This window comes from Papio anubis, chromosome 8 (assembly GCF_008728515.1).
Source record: "Papio anubis isolate 15944 chromosome 8, Panubis1.0, whole genome shotgun sequence".
Classification (NCBI taxonomy): domain Eukaryota; kingdom Metazoa; phylum Chordata; class Mammalia; order Primates; family Cercopithecidae; genus Papio; species Papio anubis.
The window spans coordinates 8,661,392-8,683,894 of record NC_044983.1 but is presented as its reverse complement, the minus strand read 5'-3'; the positions used below and the strand labels follow the sequence as shown (position 1 = coordinate 8,683,894).

Sequence of the window (22,503 nt, the reverse complement as noted above, 5' to 3'; positions counted from 1 at the left end):
ACCTCCTTGCACAGGGCTCTCATTGCACCGTGGTCTAGAGCAGAGCCCAGTTCATATCGGAGGGGCACCCACTCGGCTGTGCTGTTTTTCAGGGAACCAGGTATTTGTCTTCCCCTAACCCCCCCACAGCAGCACACAGAGTCCAGGAACCCTGAGCGATGGGACCGGGGCCGGGGAGGGCGGGGTGGGGGCTGTGTGCACAGGTCTTGCCTGTGGGCCTCAATTCTGTGCCTCTGGTATGAGAAAAACCTGGATTGAATAGAAAGACCTTCCCCCGAACTGGGAGGTTGCTGAGAGACCGAAAGAATGACTTGGACAAGGCCAGCTTGGCGATAGATGAGTTTATTAGAACCTACATGCCGGGCACTCCTGGGTGGCAGGACAACTCTAGAGATACATGCTGCTCCCATCTCCAAACTGCTTTTAAGCTAATTACCTGGCTCCTTGCCTACTTTGTTGGGGCGATGAGACTGCTTGTCTTGCTACATTCTCAGATACATTCCAGGGCATTGGGTTCTCAGGGACGTCTGCTCCTCAGCTGGGCACCATGGCCTCAGCTCCACCTGACTTCAAGGCTCAAGCAGTGGACACACACCTTTAAGGAACCTGCTGGGGGACCATCACACTGCACTGCCTCTCCCATTTCCTATTTCTTGTCCCCACCAAACCTCCCCAGAAGGCACAGGCTCTGCTCTCATTCTTACTCCTTCCTTCTCACACAAAGAGCTGGGGATCTACACAGACCACGTGGGACTGGGCTGCTGGCCCAGTCACCCTTGGAGGCCCGCTTGTTTCATCTAGATGAGCCCTACCTGGGACCCCACGCAGGCTGAGCTGCTCTTGGTTCTGATGGCTCTGCTCGGCCTCCCTCCCAAATCTCTTGTACATGAGACCTGCCTCCCAACTTGGGGTGTCATTCTCAACTCCAGTCTGAGTTGCACATATGTTCGTTCCATGATGCTGGCCGCCCGTCCCAGCCTGTGGTCACTTGGCACCCCCTGGAGAGGTGGCCTTGTACTCTGGATCCGCAGCCCAGGCAGCAGTGGGAGCCTCTCCTCTAGCTCAGCCCCAGTGCCTCTGCCCTCTCCCGGGTCTCATGGACTCTGAGACAAAGATTCTTGTCAGAGGAAGTCGTTGTCAGGGTGCCATGGGAAACAGCCTCTCCAGGGAGGCAAGATTCCAGCCTCAGCTCCTGCTGCAGGAGCCCCACTTCCGGAGGTGTCTTTCTGCCTGGATTAAACACTTGCTCATTAAACCTGGCTTAATAAGAAATTAGTAAAGAAAAATAATTAGAAAAATTCTGATTCTAAACTGGGTAATTGCATTTGAGAAATGCAATTTTTCCCTTTTGCCACTTCATCAAAAGAATGAGAATCTGGGCCTTTCTGGGGTGTGGATGAAGGCTGGGCTGCCGTCTCCAACAGAGGAAGCTCAGTCCCCAGACCAGCAGTGTACACAACGAGGCTTCTAGAATGAGTGAATAAATTGGAGTTAGACATTTACAGAGATAAAATTCAGTTTGATAAGAAGGAGGCCTCCTTAAATAATGTGTTTTCTCCTAGAGTTGAGTCCTAATGGGGGAGACATCCATTGTGAGGAAACACAAAAAGTTAATAACAATAACAATAGAAACCTCGTGTTTGTGTATGGAGAGCTTTACACTTCCCAGATACTTTCCCACAGATGACCTCATTTCATGTTTATTTTGTCACAGAGATATTTTGTTCCCATCTAAAAAAGTAGGACACCCAGGATCACAGTCAAAAAGGTATTAAACTCTGTGTTGGAATGATGGTTTAAGCTACTTCTTGTGACTTCTGTTCCAGTTTTTCCCCATGTCATCACGGCTGATTAGAGAATAATTATGATAATACAACTGAGAATTATAGAAGATGTAGAGAATTACGTCCCATGTGCCAGACACTAATCCCCCAGTTTGCAGGTGAAAAAACTGTGCATAGAGTGGTTGGGTAGATAAAGGCCCCCTAGCATGGGTGTGGGTCCCGAGGAAAGGCATGGCTCATTTGCCAGGGAGCTGTGGTGTGGACCAGCTTTGCCTCCTGTCCCAGACCCCACCAAGGTCATGCAGCTGCCCAGCAGCAGAGCCAGGAGGCCAGCCCCGACAATCTGCTCCTCACCGCTACCTGCTGACATCTCACCACAGCTCGCTGCCTCTCTCTTCTCATCTACTGCGTGGGCCAGTTCCCTACTCTCTTGTTCTTGTCCCAGCAGCCCAACAGTAGCAAAATCTAAATACCCTACCCTGGAAGAATCAAAGGTGACGTTTTCTCCATGGACAGGAAGCTATGCAGGAGGACTGTAAACACTGACTTATCTTGGATTCTCTTTAAAGGCATCTGGTTCCATGGATGACTTAGCTTCCACGTAGCTAGATGGCCCCAGAATGCCTGATTTTCCTGGCCCCAGGTCATGCCCTTATGCCTCCTCTTGGATTGGATGCTTCGTCTTGAAAGGAATGGCTGCCTTTAATCAACTCCTCTGCATTTGTTCATCTTCCTCTGGGGCTGCGGGGTAAGGCAGTGGAGGGAGATGCTTAGAGAGGACATCATCCTTTTCATTTTTTCTTTCAAAATATTTTTGAACAACAATGTTAAAGCCCCTGTAATGCTGCTGTGAATTGTTAACAAGCATGTTTGCACGTCACATCTATCATGCTATTTGCGCGATGCTATGTGAAGACACGGCTTGAAGTATTTTTAAGATCTGGCCTTTTATCTCTGGAAGCACAAGAAAGTATTTGCAGATTGGTCTCTGGAATGAAATTAGCCTAGCACGTTGGCTGGTTCCTGTAAAGTGTGGGTATTTCTGTAAGTGGTTCTGAGTCCCTTAATCCTTTTGATCATTTGCACTGTGTATTTTTACACAGGTTCTTTTACTTTGGAGAAATAAAGTAAAGAAACTTAAAGGTGAGTTTGGCAAGAGCATCACTGTGCTGTTTGTCAAGGCAAATGAATCTTGAATTTGAATGGTAGTAGTTTCTCTTAAACAACCAAGCTTTTTTAAACCTCTCCACAAATAATGTCAGTGGCAGATTATGTCTGAAAGTGTTTGCTGGCGAGTGGAAATGTTCCCTGACCGCATATTGCTGTCATGAAAGAAGAGCCTAATCCCATAAAATATTCTTGACAGCCTCGTGTCAATTACCACACAGCTGTGATTTCTCATCTGGGTCACAGCCTGTGTGACATTTGCCATCACTTAATGGCTTCAGGTTTCTCCATTCAGAAGCTCAGGTCACAGTAGGAGATTGAGCTTCATCTCTGGTTGAAACCTGGTTGGCTTATGACTGAATCCTCCTACCTCCTCACTGTTGTGTGAAAAAACTTGTAGGGAGACCTTGATTTCCTCTTCTGTTTAATGGGGACCGTATCTCTCTTGTAAAATCATTGTGAGCAATGTTTGTATGTCTGTGTTCACAGCAGCATTATTTGCAGTGCAAAAAGGTAGAGGCAACCCACATGTTCATTGATGGATGAATGGATAAACAAACAAAATACACCCAATGGAATATTACTCAACCCTAAAAAGGAAGGAAATTCAGACACATGCTACAGTATGGATGAACCTTGAACACATTATAAGTTAAATAAGATATTCACAAAAAGACAAATGCTGTATGATTCCACTTATAGGAGGTCCCTAGGGAAGTCAAATCCATAGAGACAAGAAAGTAGAAAGGGGGTTGCCAGGGTCCAGGGAGAGGGGGAATGGGGAGTTAGTATTTAATGGGTAGAGAATACCAGTTTTGTGAAATGAAAAGAGTTCTGAAACTGGATGATAGTGATGATTGCACAACATTGTGAAAGTACTTAATCTGATGGTAAATTTTATGTTATGTTCATTTTATCAAAATGGGAAAAAATTATGAGCATTAAATGGCATCAAGTAGATAAGTGGCTACCATATCATTGTTGTTCACTAAATAGTAAAGTAACAGCTTTCACTATGTGTACGATAGTAAAATATGTGGTATTTTAATGGTTCTGTGAAACTTCATCTTATGAGTATACCACATTTGTTTCCCTTTGTTTGGCTTGTGTATTTCTTATAGTATTCTACTATGGTAATAATGACAGTGAATTTTTTTTTGCATGTGTATATCTTTTCTATTATTTGAAGTTATACCTTTGAGATGGATTTCCTGGATCACTTAATCAAGGCAAATGAGCATCTCTGTGGCTCTTGCTACGTATACCCATGGGGTTTCAGAACAGATTTAGTGATTTTACCCTGTCACTAGCCAAGTAAGGGCACCATTTCATTGTATCCTCAACAGCACTAAGATGCTTCTAAGCAGTTTTATTAAATAAAATAAGAGATAATATGTTAGTGTTTTAATATGCATTTATTTACTTTCATTTTGATCACTAAAAATGTTGACATTTTGCATGTCTCAATTTACATGTGTTTCTTCACATAGGAAGAAATAGCCTGTTTACATCTTTTGCTTATATTTCAGTGTGGTTTCAATGTTTCTCATGCCAAATATATCTATCATGTTGATAACATATTACCATTTTTAATATTCAGAGATTTTTAGTTCTTATATAGTTGAATCACTTATTTAAACATTTCAAATTACAAAATAATATGTTAAACTAGAACAAAAGTAGTTTTACCATCACATTATTATGCTTCCTGTATCTTTTCCTCAAACTCTCCACTGTCATTCTTTTCATATCTTTTAGCATAAAATCTGTTTAGATGCTGACTTGAATGACTACAGTATTTGAATTAAAATTATATGGACTAACCAATTAATAATAAAATATTAACATAGTAATTAATAGCCCAGTATAAAAGGACATGCCAATTAGAGCAAAGAAGAAATTAAAATTGCTAATAACCATGAAATTTATGTTTTACTTCACTAAAAATATAAATTCATCCTAAATAAAACAATAGAATACTATCTCCCAGCTATGAATTGCTAAGGATTAAAAACATTGTAATGGTGACTGAGACTGGCCTTCAAAAATGCTGCCAATGGAAAGAGAAAACTGGGTCAACTTTACTGAAAAGCAGTTTGGAACTAGGCATCAAGAAATTTAAAAATGTTTAGAAACATTGATTTAGAAATTCCATTTATATAACTAAGGCTTGAGGCAGCTTCAGAAGCATGGAAAAATATTTACATTTATGGATAAAAATATATTTCAGTCTGATTGCCTGATGACAAGGAGTGATTGAATAAGTAGCTGGACAACCATCTGATGGAGAGTTGTGTATTCATTATAGATGGTGTTTTCTAAAAGTTTTAATGACATGGGGAAATATTCCCGATATAATGGTAAGAGAGGAAAGCATGCTGTAATGAATGCAATGGAAGAAAGTGTGTGTGTGTGTGCGTGCGCGTGCGTGTGCATGCACACATCTGGTAGGCACCCAGGAAGAGATTCATAAAATTTATTGATATTGCTTATGTGGCAGGGGTATAGGGATTTGTATTTTCCTTTATCTTTCTTTTTTTTTTTTTTTTTTTTTTTTTTTTTTTGAGACGGTGTCTCGCTGTGTCACCCAGGATGCCAGGATGGAGTGCAGTGGTATGATCTCAGCTCACTGCAACCTCCACCTCCCAGGTTCAAGTGATTCTCCTGCCTCAGCCTCCTGAGTAGCTGGGATTACAGGCACCCACCACCACGCCTGGCTAATTTTTGTATTTTTAGTGGAGACGGGGTTTCACCACATTGGCCACGCTGGTCTTGAACTCCCAACCTCAAGTGATCCACCTGCCTTGGTCTCCCAAAATGGTAGGATTACAGGCTTGAGCTACTGCGCCTGGCCTGTATTTTCTTTTTTATACTTCCTCATATTTTCTAAGCTTCAATATTATCTGCAAATACTGTTTCTACCATCAGAAGAAATTTAAATATTAATCAAAAGATCAAATTAAAGATAATGAATAGATTTCTTTTCTGGATTCATGTTCCAAATGTTCACCTTGCGCTCTTTCCTTCGATGAATTGGTTAGAGCCCTGGACCAGAAGTCAGAAGGTATGTTTTCTTTTTTCAGGTTATGGCCCAGAAATTCACTAGCTGTGTGACCTTGGGCAAATCTAACTTATTTGTGTCATGGTTTTTCAGTTTGTACAATAAGGATTTCTACTTTCCCTAGCTGCAGCATTGGACAGTTGTGAGAATTAAAGTGAGATGACTGATATATTGGAAGACGCTTTTGCAGATTAAGGTGCCAGTTCAGGGGATTCCCAAAACCACTCGCATGTTTGATAATTTGCTAGAAGGACTCGCAGAACTCACTGAATGCTGTTATACTCATGGTTACAGTGTCTTACAGGGAAAGGTTGTAGCTCACAATTAGCTAAAGAAAGAGGCTGGGAGGGCTCCAAATGCTTCTGTTCTCTTCTCTCCTGAAGTCAGGATATGCTGACCTTCTGGTGTCTATGTGTAACAATATGCAGAATACCACCAACCAGAGAAGCTTGCCTGAGCTTCAATGTCCAGAGTTTTTATTGTGGCTCCATTGTGTAGGCGTGATTGATTGATTGATTGCCTATGTGGTTGAACTCAGTCCCCAGGTGTTCTGATACCATGTGATCCAAATTCACATGGTTGGTCTTTGTAGCATGACCAACTCACCCTAAGACAATTGGATGTAGCTGGTTCCATCCTGAGACCCAGTGTGCCCAGCATTGGATATGACACACGTTATCTTCCAGAAGCTGAGGACAAAAGTCCAGACCTCTCTTTGGGCAAGGCCAAGTTCTTTTGTTTTTGTTTTGTTTTGTTTGAGATAGGGTTTTGCTGTTTTTTGCCCAGGCTGGAGTGCAGTGCTGCGATTGCAGCTCACTGCAACTTCCTTCTCCCAGGTTCAAGCAATTCTTGTGCCTCAGCCTCCCGAGTAGCTGGGATTACAGGTGTCTGGCACCACACCCAGTTAATTTTTTGTTTAGTAGAGACAGGGTTTCACCAGATTGGCCAGGCTAGTCTCGAACTCCTGACCCCAGGTAATGCACCCTTCTCAGCCTCCCAAAGTTCTGGGATTACAGTGAACCACCACGCCCGGCTGGCCAAATTCTTTACTACACATAAGGTGACTGTGATTAAAAAAAATTTATATAGCCAAGTGATCTTAGTATGGAGGGATCTCTTATTTGCCATGCTCTAAGACTGCAAAATAAGGAAGGACATGAATTTCACAGGTACAAGCAGTACTGCAAATACCCACCCCTGATCCACCAAACCTTCAGGACCACCACTGAGAACAGGCCTACAGAGGATCCTGCAAAGAGACATATGCCACCGTCATTGTTTACCATGGATATGAATTAGGCTGAGAAAACACTTACCACCCTACTGGGTATTTAAATCTGACCCTTGTCCCGGTGTTAACAGCACAGCGAGTATGTCCCTCCGTTAACTTACTGATCTCATGTGAACGAGTGATCATCCTGTTTTTTACAGGTTTCTCTCCCTGGCACCATCTCACTGTGGTGCAGCTGAGCTCACTACATAAAGCATGGAGTGATGATAAAAATAAATTGGCTCTTTCCCTTTGCAGAGTTTCAAATCTTGAGCGCTATGTCAGGGTGGATCCGTAAGATTTCCCAAGAGTGAGCTTAGAAACCTGAAAACCAATGTTTGTTTTTTCATGAACTTAAAACAATTTATCAGAGCACAATGTAGAAGTCATCGCAGCAAGCTCACTAGAGGAGAACTGTATGCTTTTATGGAAAAAGAACCAGTAACAGAGCCTTGAGAGAGACTGTTAGCTAAAGTTTAATCATGCTTCCATTCTTCCTTCAGAGGGTAGAGTTTCAGCTTTTGACTGTTGGTTTTTTGTGAACAAAAAACTTGCAATAAATTGATGTTGTCAGTAAATTTCAGTTGTACGTTTTGTTTCTTCCAAGAAAAAACTGGCCATGCAGAAGTCGTCCGAGTGGTGTACCAGCCAGAACACATCAGTTTTGAGGAACTGCTCAAGGTCTTCTGGGAGAATCACGACCCGACCCAAGGTAGAGTGATGAGTGAGCCAGTATTTAATTATCTTACTAATTACAGCTGGGATAATTAGTGTTTGAGCTGCATGGAAGAGATGAACCTTGAAATCACACAGGAGCTCAAGAATATGATTGCAGACATTTATTGACGGAGGAGAGGAGGGGCTGGGGAGAAAAAGGGTGAGAGAATAAAGGCACAGCCACATTCAACGCCCCTGCCCCCCTTACAGCTGTCAGGGGTGGGAAAATTCCCACAGAGGAAGATGCCAGACAATAGCGATCCATTCACCTTTGATTATTGCATGATTCCTCCTTAATGCAGTCTTTTGTCTACAAAATTAAAGTGTCTTTCCAGCAGCTCCAAAGTTTCCTGATTTATGGTTTCTTTATTTCTCTGAGTTTAGCCTTTCTCGTCTTTTGACGTTATCAGGTTTGATTTAAAAAAAAAAAAAAAAAGTCTGTGGTGATAAAGAACATACAGGTAAAATGCAGTATTCACTAGGTCCACAAATCTTGCTCATTTAAATATTTCATTTGTCCTCTTTAGAATTTGTTATGTGGAGATACTAATATATTTGGGCTATAAACAATGGTGGCTGGAAATTTTATTCAAATGCATACACAAGCAAAGTATTCCATGTTGGCAAATATCATTGTAATATTCAATAATGAAGCAATTTCCAGGTCGCATCCCAGCAGGCTTACAGGCCCTGCTTTGCCAGTATGATGATCTGATATTATGCGGCTTATGAACTGAAAAGTCCTGTGCAATAGATGTGACTTTTCACAAACCCTCTTCATTTGGCAATCAGTCTATTTCACAAAAGTATTTTCCATTTGGTGTCAGATTTTTGTCTAGTGGATATGCATTGTTATTTCTTGATGAGTGAAGTTTTTCTCCAAATGTATATTGTGCTTCATGTTGGGCTCTTAATATGCCTGTAGCAGCACAGGTTGGTGGGTCCTGCGTGCTGGTTCTAAGAACCATCCCATTCCAGGGCGATTTGCCAGAGGACAAAAGTCAGAGATGAGGCAAGAGCAGCAAAGTGACAAGCTGGAGCAGGGTGAGGCAGGTTCGGGATCCAGGCAGATCTATCAGGGCAGGTGGAGGCCTAGAGGTCTGGGCCCAGGAAGGAGGGCAGGGGCAGGATTTCCATGACAACAAAGTCTGGTTTGACATGGGGGAATGGGTACCTGGTGGAAGAGGGATGAAGTATGGGGCAGAGTAGGGAAAGAACCAGTAGGACAAGAACACTCTAATCAGAAGTTTCACTTGTCACCCTAGCTTGGGATATGGGACATATCATGTGGGAAGGCAGGTCCGTGGGCCTAGATTGCTTTGGTTCTGCAGGAAGCTCTGCAGTGAGGATCATAAATCAGGGTGGTGACAGCCAGTCACTCGTTCTGGTAAGTCATCAGTCCAGATGGAGCAGACGTTCAACCATTTGACTGTCAAAGTCAAGGGTCACAGGAAGATGATAAGACCTCCAAAATTATCAATAAAAACACATATCAGAGGTCCAGGCAAGGGCTGAAGTCATGGAGGTGACAGGTCTAGTCACCTTTAACGTGGCCAACTGTAATGCCATGTCCTTATAGAATCTCCATAGGCTTAGGCCTGGCAGAATTGTAAAGAAGGCCAAGTCTGTTCTTAGCTTCTGTCTCCATACCTCTCTTAAATGCTTTCATTTAATCACATCTTCATTGATTAATTAGGTTGCTAATACCGGCCCCTGAATCTTGGGGGGAATACTACTGTGATGAGGGTTTGGGCTGGGAGGACTCACCTCTCTGTTCATCAGTTGCCCTTCCCTGGGCTCTGTGCTTGTAATGGTGGCATCTCTGGGATTAAAAAATATTTTCCAGATCTTCACATCATAGGTGGCAATATGAAGACCAAAATAAGGCAAGAGCATGCTTAAGGTTGTAGCATGACCCAGTCTCCTCCACTAAATTCAGAGAACCACTCAACAACCACCCCAGGGCAATCTTGACTGCCTCAGGACCCCTCCAATCTATAGCCCCCATCCTTCTGCCTCTCTTGTGGACCATCTCCTTCCGCAGGTCAGTCGCCTCCCCAGAGATAAGGAAGAGGTAAGGAAGGGCAGGGGATGTTGGTTAGTTAAGGGAAGGGGTAGAGATCCTCCATCAGGAACGTCTACTCCGCTGGCTTTGTTTTTCTTAATCTAGTTTGTTAGTTTCTATTACATGCAACAGTAGCAAAAATCCTTACTAATCTACCCATTCAATCCAAACAATCTTATGCTCATTATATTTGCCGGGTGCCCTTTCATTTTTTGTTTTTGTTTTTTATTATTATTTTTTTTGAGACTGAGTCTTACTCTGTTGCCTAAGCTGGAGTACAGTGGCGTGATCTCAGCTGACCGCAACCTCCACCTCCCAGGTTCCAGCAATTCCCCTGCCTCTGCCTCAGCCTCCCGAGTAGCTGGGATTACAGATGCATGCCACCTTGCCTGGCTAATTTTTCATATTTGTAATAGAGTTGAGGTTTCACCATGTTGGCCAGGCTGGTCTTGAACTCTTGATCCACCCTCCTTGGCCTTCCAAAGTGCTGGGATTACAGGCGTGAGCCACTGCGCCTAGCCACCAGGTGTGCTAAATCACTAAGGCATCTGGGATACGCAAGAGTATCCAGCCTCTTGGTTAATGCACATGGAAAATATATTCCTACAGGAAGAAAATAGTTAATTCCAATATGCTGAGATCAAGCGAGCTTATAGATAAATGCACATAAAACCACAGACTAAATGTTAACATGAAATCATCAAAACACGTATGTGTTAGCACTTGAACATTAAAAGTAAAAAACAAACAATAACAAATCCATAAGTTCAGGATATCTCTGGTATCAATGGAGTTGATATTCCCGGGGAACCCTGCAGGTCCAGAACAATGACACATGTCAAGTGTCATTTTTTCCATGGTCAGAATTTGAAGCCTGCTCCTTGAGGGATGGGCCAGAGGCAGGGGAGAGCCAGGCTAAAAATGAACTTGGCTGTCACTGACTCACCACATCTGACCACAGCTGCTTAAATCTCTACTCGAGGTCACATGGCAGCCTGTCACGTTTCACAGTAAAAGTTGATCTTGAAAAGAAAGCCACCACTGGAGAAGATGAGGGTGGTGAAGACATGTAAGAGTGACTGTTCCTACACAGAAAATGGACATTTTCAAAGAAAGCAGCGGGTTGGAATCGGCAGTGACTCTGATCTGTGAGGAGTCGCCCACTCCAGATTCTTTTCAGAAACAAAAGTGATTACTAAAACTACTTGAGCAATGCTCTTGCCTGTGCCAGAACTGCTGATCAACAAAAAGACAAAACTTGAGTAGAAGTTGAAAAGGCATTGACCTTTGATGTGAAGATGTGCCCAGGAAACATGATTCTCCACAGAAATATGACTCAAGAGAAATGTATTGTAATTAACATGTTGAAAGATTTTAGTACCTTTTTGTAAAGTCATTAAGGACTTGAAGGGGCCACTTAAATTTTTTAGTTATAATTTACTGCATTTTGTAGGAGAAGTAGTATCTACACTGATATTTGCAAATGTGGAGATTCTTGCTGATGTCAATGGTCTTCCTATAGTAGAAACAGCAAGAGTTTATCCCCTTTCAGTTAAATCAGATCTTCATGGCATAGGCTAAACAGAGAACATTCAGCATGTTCTCTCCTGCTTCAAGGTGCTGAAACAGCTTTCATAGTATCTGCCCTAATGGACTAGATGAAGTCCCCATAGGTTTTCTTCTTTTTTTTTTTTTTTTTTTTTTTTTTAAATGGAGTCTTGCTCTGTCGCCCAGGCTGGAGTGCCGTGGTGCAATCTTGGCTCACTGCAACCTCTGCCTCCTGAGTACCTGGGATTACAGGCATGTGCCACCATGCCCAGCTAATTTTTGTATTTTCAGTAGAGATGGGGTTTCGCCATGTTGTCCAGGCTGGGCTCGAATTCCTGACCTCAAGTGATCCACCCACCTCGGCCTCCCAAAGTGCTGGGATTACAGGCCATGAGGCATGAACCACTGTGCCTAGCCTTCTGCCATTTTGGAGGGAGCAAAGCTGGTAAGTGAGAGATTGGAAGGCGTAGGCTTTTTAAGGTATAGGTGAGGCCCGAGACCTGTTATTCCACAGCCACTAGGCAGTGAGTCTGAAGAGGATGCCACTCCATGGGTTAACCTAAGGAGGAGTGGCAGACGTGCTAGCATCATTACTCATGTGGCCAGTAAGTGGAATAGTCTCTTCTTTTAATTTACCACTTACTGCAGAACCTCTACTTTTGCTGAAACATTTGAATCCCACTGGTTAAGTCAATAGGTTCTATTCTGGCCTTCTTTCTTACTCATGGGATGAAGATAGTTCCTTTAGGCTTCTGAGGATAGACTGGCAGGTGCGCATTCCTGGCCATGGGGTACCCAGACTCCCCCTGTCTTCGGGCAACATGGTAGGTGCCTGAGATTTAGGAGATTTGGGTTCTGGTCCCTGGTTGGCCCCTTCCGAACCCCATGACTTTGGCCAGGACACTTACCCAACCTGAACCTCCATTTTTCTCATCTACAGAAAAAGGAATAATAATGTCTATACTGCTGACTTAATGGGCTGATTTAGGAATTAAATAAAATAGTGTGAAAATAACATGAAAATGGTAAGGTGCCATGCCAGCAAGGTATTGTTGTTATGTCTTTCTCAACACAATACAATGCCATCAGATTTTGAATTTACATTTACTCTTACATCTGTGTTGCCCTATGATTCTTTCTCTGGGAAAGTATTTACCCTCCATCTACTAAAGTGTGGGTTTTCTACCCACCGAGATTCCCGAGTCTCCTGCGTTGGATGGAAAGAGTTCATCATTGTTTATGTTGTCTTCGGGGACCTGCTGGTGCTGACAGTAGTGATGAGGCTGGTGGATCCTTGCTCAAAAGCCTCCTTAAGGTTGCTGACACAGTAATCTAAAGAACTGGATCAGGTTCCCAGCATTTCATGCCTGGTCTGTATCCTCCTAACTAGCATAGCCTGTGCATGAGTAACACAGTTCAGACCTCCTAGTCCTGCGTAGGATACAGGGCACAGACTGAGCGCCAAGGGCCAAGCCACAGGTGCACCAGGCAGACAGTCTTCAGTTTTGTGTGACTTCACCCACTAAATTTGATTTCTCAATTGCAACCCCTCTTGCTCTCCTCAGTCCTGAAGCAAGGGAGAGCAACGTTTACTAAGCTCCTCTTAGGGGCCAGTGTTAACGATAAATGTTTTATAATCCGAATTTCATTTAATCCTGACCGTGACCCTGTGAAGTAAGGATCATTGTCTTTGCTTAGTAGAAGAGGAGCAATGAGGTTCCAGAAGACTCACAATCTTGCTTACTGTTGGTGGCAGTATTTGGATGCAGCTCTGTCTAAAGCTCAGGTCTATTTTCTTTTCGCTACACTAGAGGAATCCAAGCTTCCTGACTAGGAAGACCTCTTCTCAGGATGCACTTTTTTGTTGTTTTTTTGAGACATGGTCTTGCTCTGTCACCTAGACTGGAGTGCAATGGCACAATTGGCTTACTGCAACTTCTCCTTCCCAAACTCAGGCCATTCTCCCACCTCAGCCTCCTGAGTAGCTGGGACTACAGGTGCACACCACCATGCTCAACTTATTTTTGTATTTTTAGTAGAGATGAATTTCGCCATGTTGTCCAGGCTGGTCTCAAACTCCTGGGCTCAAGCGATCCACCTGCCTCAGCCTTCCAAAGTCCTGGGATGACAGATGTGGCCACTGCGCCCAGCTCGGATGCGCATTTTTATGGATCCTCCAATGATAACAATTGTGCTTTTAGTATATTTAAAAAAGCAAATATATTAAAATGCTACTTTGGATTTAATTATACTTTAAATTGCATACCTATTGTATTCACCCACTTCCGTGTCATGTACTTCTGGAAAATGGAAATATTGCACACGTAATGCATTCTCCAGGCTCTAGATCTTGCCTGCTGCACAGTTGGATGTGTGGACCTTTTATGGCAACTCCAAGCCTTCCTAGAGGACTGTGGTCTGGAAACTGCTCCCATGTACTCCTTGGGGAGCAGTGGTCTTTGCGGAGGCCTCTGGCTGAGACTGCTGCTTGACCCCAATATCAGGGTTCCCCCTCCTGTGTAGTTTAAGAATTTTAGCTGGTGTGCAGCCACCCATAAAGACAAAAGCCCTCAGACTCCTTAGAGCTAAGTATGGCCACATGTCTAAATTCTGACTATGGGGGCCTGAGTAGAAGTGACGGCGTGCAGCTTCTGGGTTTGTGGCCTTAGAGGGAGGGGCGTTCTCTTCCACTTCCTCCCTTCCCACAAGTTAGTGTGGGGCTGAAGTGGTGGGCCATCATGAAGCCCAGGGATGGAGCCTGACCCTTGTCCTGCTAGAGCTGCAAGACAGAGGAGCCAGAGTCACCATCCCATGCTGCATCTTTAGGCAAGAACTCTTGTTTAAACTACTGCTATTTTGGTTCATTTTAGGCTTCTTTTTCTGCTTTTCTACAGCAGCTGAACCTATATCTTGACTAACACAGCCTTCAACTATAAGCTAGCGATGAACTCCCAGTCACCCCTCTGAAAGCCTTAATTACAATGTTCCCTTAATTAAAACATCTTTAATCAAACCTGTTGTTAAGAGGTATGGACCCTGGGGTCAGAGACGTCATGGCTGTGAACCAGGTCGGCCCGGCACTCGCTGTGCGGACCGGCCTCATTTCTCTCTGTATCCACCTGACCACCTAGGTCCTCCAGCAGTCTCCTCAGTGGCCTGTCTCATCCTTTCTCATTCCCTGCTCCATAATGCCCTGGTAAACACAAAACCAGGTGTGGCCCCCTCTGGCTTAAAGCATTTCGTTGGTTGCCCAGTTTCTTTGGGATGAGATCCAGACTCTTTACAGTGGCCAGTGTGGCCTGGGATTACCTGATTGGCAGTTGCCTTTCCAACTTTGGCTCATACCACAGTTCTCCCCAGACTCCGCCCCATCCATGCTCACTGCGCTTCAGTTACTGTGGCCTTCATCTGTTCCATTCGTAGAAGACTCGAGCTCTTTCTTGCCTTGCGCGCTGCACCTACTGCTTAGCCTGTCCATAGCTCTTGGTCTGCCACCAACATCAAGCAAGATTGCAAGTCTTTGGAACCTCATTGCTTCTTTTCTGCTAAGCCGAGTCAGTAATCCCTACTTCATAGGGTTATAGTCAGGATTAAATGCAATTAGGATTATAAAACGTCTGCCTCTAAGACTGGCCCCTAAGGGGTGCTTAGTAAATGTTGCTCTCCCTTGCTCCAGGATCGAGGAGAGCAAGAGCTATATGACTGGCTCCTTCTCCTTTAGGTCTCAGCTGAAGATGTCATCCTCAGAAAGGTCTTCCTTGCCCACCCTAATTAAAGTAGCACTCCTAGCCCTCACCCCCATGAACTTCTGTACCATCGTCCTCTCCTTCCTTCCTAACTCTCATCATGAGGTAGAATCATGTGTTTACTTGTTTATTGCTTATTCTCTGACTCCTCTAGAAGGTGGGCTTTGATTTAAATGTTTTCTCATTGAACTAGTAAGTGAACCTCTGTTTCTGCCTCTGTAATAATTTATGCCTTCTCAGTGTGGGGGCGCACACGGGAGTGGAGCCTGCTGTGCAGAGCGTGGTGCCTGGTGCGGAATAAGCTCTGGCTCTAATAGCTGTCGTGCTCATGCCGCCTGTGGAAGGGCCGCTTCCACCAGCTGCTGTTTGTTTGTCTTGTTCTTTCGTGAATCCCAGTATTTCTCTGCTTGTTCTCTATCATTTTTCCTCAGCTCATGTTCTGATTACCCCTGATGGCTTCCTATTCTTGGTTCACACCCTTTATCCTCAATCAGCTCCTCTTCACCCCTTTCCACCTGCAGCACAGCTCCCAGTTGTCCTCAGAAGGCTTGGTCTGGTTTGCCCCCATGGGCTGCACCATCTATGCTGTTGCGTTTCCTGGGACCCCAGGGCCACACTTCCTGGCCTTACCATGAGCTGGGGATCCTGTGGGGCTCCTCAGCCTGTGCTGGGAATTAGAGAGCCTCCAAGGACTCTTCTCTACTTGGTGTCCTTGGGTCTCACGTGCTCCCCTGCCAGACGTGTGCAGTCACCATGAAGCCCTGCTCCAGGCAAGTTTTTTCCAGGTGGTCCCAGGGAATCGAGTGGGATAGGTCCGCTCTGTGTTCAGGAGGTTGGCTCCCGAGCCTCTTTCCAGGTGCGCTGTGGAGAAGCAGGTCCCCTGTGCTGTCTACTGGGAAACACTCATTGAAGGGAGACAAATCCTGTTCTCCTTCTGTTCCCCATCCACTTGGCAATAAAATACTGTCGTTCGTATATTTAACTTGCCAGATTAATATCTGAACTTCTTGTGCTGACCCTTTGAAGTTAGTTTTTTAAAATAAGTCACCAGTTTTGAAGGACTATCCTTTTTTAGACCATATACAAGGAATCTATCATCTGCAAATAATTAGACAGTGGGAATGATATTGTATTGCTAATGAGCAGATGTGCAGACTCGGAGTGGAGGAACAGCTGCACACATATAAAATGCAAAAGCCACCCAAACCCAGCATTATGAATTCTGAAAGGGATTTCATTCTTTTAAGAATTTCGGAAACAGAGAAAAATGAAACAAAGAATTTAACTGATATTTTTATTAATTGTTCTTCCAGTCACACTTTCCCTTGTGTCCCATTATCATGAGTGTTCATAGTATCTTTGCTGCTTGCAAAAGTGTTCTTTGCACTTTTAAATCCTGCTGTCGTATAATACTGTAAAGCTTATATTTAATATTTTTCCTTTGCCTTTATAGTGTTACAAGGGTTTGGTGGCCGCACGCTGAGTGACAGACTGTTACTGGTGGTCTCCCCTGGGCTGTGCATGATGCTAAGTGCTCATGTGTACGTGATCCCATTTGATCCTTAAAGCAACCTGTGAACCTTAGACCCATTTTATAGAGGAACAAATAGGCCCAGAGAGGCGAAGTGATGTGGCACAAGCCACCTACTACATTGCTTGACAGAGGTGGAATTTGGACTTACGGGCCAAACTCAAAACCTGATGTTCTTTCTGTTGGGTGGCACATGGCCCCACAGTGCTACACAATTCTGTCAGAAAGCAGAAAGCATGGCCCACTACAGCTGGAAACAGCAGCACATTATCCAGTGATTTTAAACTCCTTGTGATGTCCGTTACAATTTTATAATCCTAGTAAGGATTTGCAAGATGAAGAAATTCAAATAATCAGGCTTGTGAAAACTTTTAGCCAGCAAGAGTTTCACATATCTTAGATAGTAATGGTTAGGTCATTTAGAATTTGAATAAATTGCTGAAATGGTATGAAATCAATGAAAAGAAATGAAGTCAGAAGAATTACTAGACTTCACATAAAAGAGTACTGAATTAGGTCAGAGAAAAATCAGAGCTGATAACACTGGCAGGAACTAGGATTTCTAGGTTCTAGGAATGGCAGGCTGAGTTATTCAGACCAAATTGCCCACTGAAAGCAGCTCCACATGTTGAATAAAATATATATATATGTAAAGCATCACGTCAAAGAGCTGACAGAACTATGAGGAATTACCAGGGTAAAATGGAAGGCAACACAGGAACCCAGACAGGTAAGCAGAGGATTAGATATATCTTTATTCTGAGCAAACTTGTTAATCCCAGAAAATGTGAGCTTTGAGAGCCTTATTAAGGACACAGAGGGAGTAGACGTAGAGGGAGTGACCGACACAATTCCGGCACTTGACCCAGTGGATATGATAAGATGCTGTTCCCCACATCAGGGTGGGGGGCGCCTGCTTCTCTGTCACACATGGAACATATTCCAGGCCATAAAAGGCTCAGTATGTTTCAGAGGGATTAAAATCATTTAGCTTTTGTTTCTCTTACCATAATGCAAGTATTGAGAAAATCCTCTTATGTTAGAAAATTTAAAAATTTCTGGCCAGGTGTTATGGCTCACGTCTGTAATACCAGCATTTTGAGAGGCCAAGGAGGGAGGATCACTTGAATCCAGGAGTTCAGGACCAGTCTGGGTGACTTAGTGAGGTCTCCGTCTCTACGAAAAATTAAAAAAAAAAAAAAAAAAAAAACTAGCTGGGCATGGTGGCACATCCCTGTAGTCCCAGCTACTCAGGAGACTGAGGTGGGAGGGTTGCTCGTGCCCAGGAGGTTGAGGCTGCAGTGAGCCATGATTGCGCCACTGCACACCAGCCTGGGCAACAGAGCAAGACCTTGGCTGAAAAAAAAAATTCTGAATATCCTATTTATCACAGATAAATCATGATGGAAATTGGAAAATACTTTGAATCAAATGATAATTAAAATACTGTATGTTAAAATTGATAGGGCATAGGTAAAGCGTTCTCAGAGGGACATATAGAGCCTTAAATTCATATATTAGAAGAGAAGAAAAGCTGAGCTAGCATCCATCTCAAGAACTTAAGAAAATCAGCAACAAGTTCAACCCAAACAGTGTAAAATTAAGAAATAATGAGAGCAGAAAGAAATGAAATGGGAAACAAACATAAGATCAAAAAAGCCAAGAGTTGGTATTTCATGATGGCTACAAAATTAATAAAGCTCTGGGAAGTTGTTCAAGGAAAAAGTGAGAAGGCACAAATATACAACATTAGGAATAAAAAATTGGGATATCACTACAGATGTGGGAGATTTTACAGTAACCAGGAGGATATGATAAGCAACTTTATGTCAATAAATTTGAAAAGTTAGATACATTCTTTAAAAATATAGTTTAATAAAACTGAATTAAAAAACCACTGGCTTCATCGGTGAGTTCTTCCAACATTTAAGGAAGAAATAATTACAGTTTTTCATAATGTTTTCAAGAGATTAGAGAGGGATGCAGTCCGTCTTACAATCCTTGCATAATCTTGATACCAAAACTTAACTATGTAAGAAAAGAAAAGTATAGGACAATCTTACTTATGACTGTATTTGCAGAAATCCTATACAAAGTATTAGCAAACTGAATTTAATAGTATATAAGAAAATAATACATCATGACCAATTTTAGGTTCCTCCAAGGAACACAAGCTTCAGTATTAACCCGTGTAATTAACCACTTTAGCAGGTATTTTAAAAACATGTATGATTGTTGAAATAGATGCGTAAAAAGTATTGAATGCAATTCAGTATTCATAAATGATTTAAAAACACGTATAAAAGATGACTTTCTTATTCTGATAAAGAGTACGTGCAAAAGCCTACAGCAAACATTGCATTTAATAATGAAGCATTGAGAAGCTACAGAGAATGCCATCGCAACTTCTAATCAGCATTGGACTGGGGGTCCTAGCTCATGCAGTAAGTCAAGGAAAGGAATGAATGTATACTGATTGAAAAATCGACTAGATACCTATTTACCTTTCCCCAGCCAGACACCATTCCCGTTCTCCCTCGAAGTGGCCATGTGACCGAGTTCTAGCCAGTGGAATGAGGAAGAAGTGATATATGCTGCTTCCAGACCTGGCTCAGAAAAACCTCCTGCATGATCTGTGAACTTTTCTCTCTATATTCAGTCTGCCTGCTGAATGTGAATGCCAAGGGAAACCTTTGAAGCAACATATTGAAGGTGGTGAAGCTTCTGTCAGTTTAAGCCCCAGAAGAGTTCATGAAGCAGAACTCTTACCATCTCCTTTTTATTAACTGTGCTTTGCATCATTATGAAAGAAACTTCTATTATGTCCAGCCACTGGAATTTCAGGGTTTACTTATTTACCAGGAATTGGTACCTTAAAGTGGAATGCTACCAAAAAATCTTAAAAACAAAACAAAACAAAACAAAAAAACCCATGGCATTGGCTTAGTAGTTAGGCAGCTGGAAGATCTAATATTGGGTCTTGTTTATGGTTGGTAAACACGCCAATTCTCTCCAAGTTGTTTTATAAATTCAGTGCAAATCTAAATGAGATCCCAACAGTTTTGTTATTGTTGTCGTTGCAGTTTTTGTGGATCTTGAAAGCTAATCTTGACATTTATAGGGAAATGCAAAAGTCCAAGTAAAGCAGACACTTGCATAAGAACAAGAGGATGGGAGGACTTATTCTTCCAGATATCAAGTCATTATAAAGCTACAGCTATTAAGACATTGTGAATCTGATGTAGGGACAGATGAATAGAGAGTTCAGAAACAGACCCACTCCTGTCAAAGTATGACAAATGACACAGTTGGCATTTCATAGTACTGGGGAAAGAATGGTTTTTAAATCAATAGTGATAAGATAATTTTCTTATAGGAAAAAATTAATTGGATTTCTACCTCACACCATACACAAAAATCAATTCCAAGTAGATTGAATACATAAATGTCAAAAGCAAACGTAGGAAACTTCAAGTAGATAATATCTTCATGACCTTGGGTTTCGGAAACATTTCCTAAACAAGACACAAAAGCACTAACCATAAAGGAAAAATATTTGACAGATTTAACTATATCAAACTTACAACTTTGGTTCATCAAAAAGCATCATAAAATGCCAAGAACAAAAAAATGAAAAATAAAAAATAAAAAAATGCCAAGAACAGAGAGATTATATTTGATAAAGGATTAGTATTCAGAATATATAAAAAATAGACTTAAATATATATGCAGTGTTTTGTTTTTTTTTTTTAAGAAAAGACAGACTGCTGAGAAAAAAAATGGGCAAAGGACTTGAATTATGGAAAAGAAACATATAAAATGATAATTAACATTATTAATCAGGAAAATGCAAATTAAGATCAAGCGAGATTCCATTACACACCAAACTGACTGACAAAAAGTGAAAATCTGACATTAGAAGACTTTAATGAATTGGCAAGCATTTAGAGCTCCAGGAATTCTTGTGCAGTCATGTGGTTTTGTAAATTGGTACAACTACTCTGGAAAAATAGTTCAGCATGTAGTTAAGTTGAAGACATGCAAACACTATACACCAACAATTCTATTTCTAGGTATGTACTCAAGAGAAACTCATGCATATGTATAAGAGAATACATGTCAAGAATGTTCTTTACAGCCCCAAGCTGGTAATGTTCATTAAGGGTAGAAAGTATAAATCCATTGTGGTGTATTCATACAATGGGATATTGTGAAGCCATGAAAATGAAGAAAATGGAAAGGCCTCATGATCATAATTGTAAGTGAAAGATTCAAACTATAGTATAATTCCACTTATATTAATTTTAAAAATAGGCTGTATTAGTCTGTTCTCATTCTGCTAATAAAGACATACCTGAGACTGGGTAATTTATGAAGAAAAAGAGGTTTAATGGACCCACAGTTCCACATGGCTGGGGAGGCCTCACAATTATGGCTGAAGGCGAAGGAGGAGCAAAGGCACATCTTATATGGTAGCAGACAAGAGAGTGTGTGTAGGAGAACTGACCTGTATAAAACCATCAGATCTCGTGAGACTTATTCACTATCATGAGAACAGCATGGGAAAGACCCCCCCCCCCCCCCCATGATTCAGTTACCTCCCACCAGGTCTTTTCCATGACACATGGGGATTATGGGAGCTACAGCTCAAGATGAGATTTGGGAGGGGACACAGTCAAACCATATCACAAGCCAAACTAAACTCGCTTTGTTCTAAATGTGTCTATGTGCTAAAGAAATTATTACAAAAACAAGGTGTGGTACAACTAGAGAGAGGGGGGAAGGCATTGTCATCAATAGAGACACAGGGAAGACTCCCAAGGGTACTGGCTGTACTCTCTTGATGTTAGTGGTGGTGATACGAGTATTCACTTTATAATCAATAATTATAGATAGAGTAATATTAGGCACTTAACTGTGCATGTCCATTTTATGTACTTTTGTACATTTATGTCTTATGTACTTTTCTGTAATTGAATCTGGAAACTACAAAGGTATAATATGTCGATTGCTACTTCTGCTAATATGAACACTATCCATGATGGACTGGTTTGTAAATGTGTGTGCACATGTGTGCTTAGTACTGATTTCAGTGTAAGCATGTTGTAAATCTCATGTAGTGGGGCACTTTGGCTGTAAAACTTTAATATTTGGACTTGTAATGATGACCTAAAAATTTTACTATTTTGAAAGTTTTCTAATATTTTCATTATTTGGCCAAACTTGGGATTTTAAAACATAAACAGACATGGAGTCCCAAAAGACATTCTAGGACACATAATAATTAAAAAGATTTTCTTTGGCCGCCATAAATAGAATTTCTCTTTTACACAAACAAAACTCACACTACGATAGCTTTTTACCTTTTATGAAGAAATCACCACATCTTTTCAAAATAATTTATGGCTATAGAAATAATGTGTACTCCTTACTGAAAATCGGGATCTTTCATTTTTCTTTTTGCTTTTAGATATGGAATAAATATTTGGCACCTCTGTTATAAAGCAACATTATTCCATCTCCCTTGAGATGCACTGCATGAAAAAATGCAAAGAACATTGTGCAGATGATAGATAGTGACTGTATTGTGTGGCTGTTTTCCTTTTAAAAGAGA

At 42.1% G+C, this 22,503-nt stretch overlaps 1 protein-coding gene across 9 annotated transcripts in view; it reads left to right on the top strand.

Annotated features, from left to right (window-relative positions):
- MSRA (methionine sulfoxide reductase A) overlaps positions 1 to 22,503 on the top strand; it is a 390,657-nt gene that overhangs the window by 231,369 nt on the left and 136,785 nt on the right. For all 9 annotated transcript variants that reach the window (XM_017961766.3, XM_021942806.2, XM_031669923.1 and 6 more), the window contains one exon: positions 7,890 to 7,994. In XM_017961766.3, coding sequence (XP_017817255.1) covers positions 7,890 to 7,994 — 105 coding nt within the window. The remainder of the gene's footprint in view (positions 1 to 7,889; positions 7,995 to 22,503) is intronic.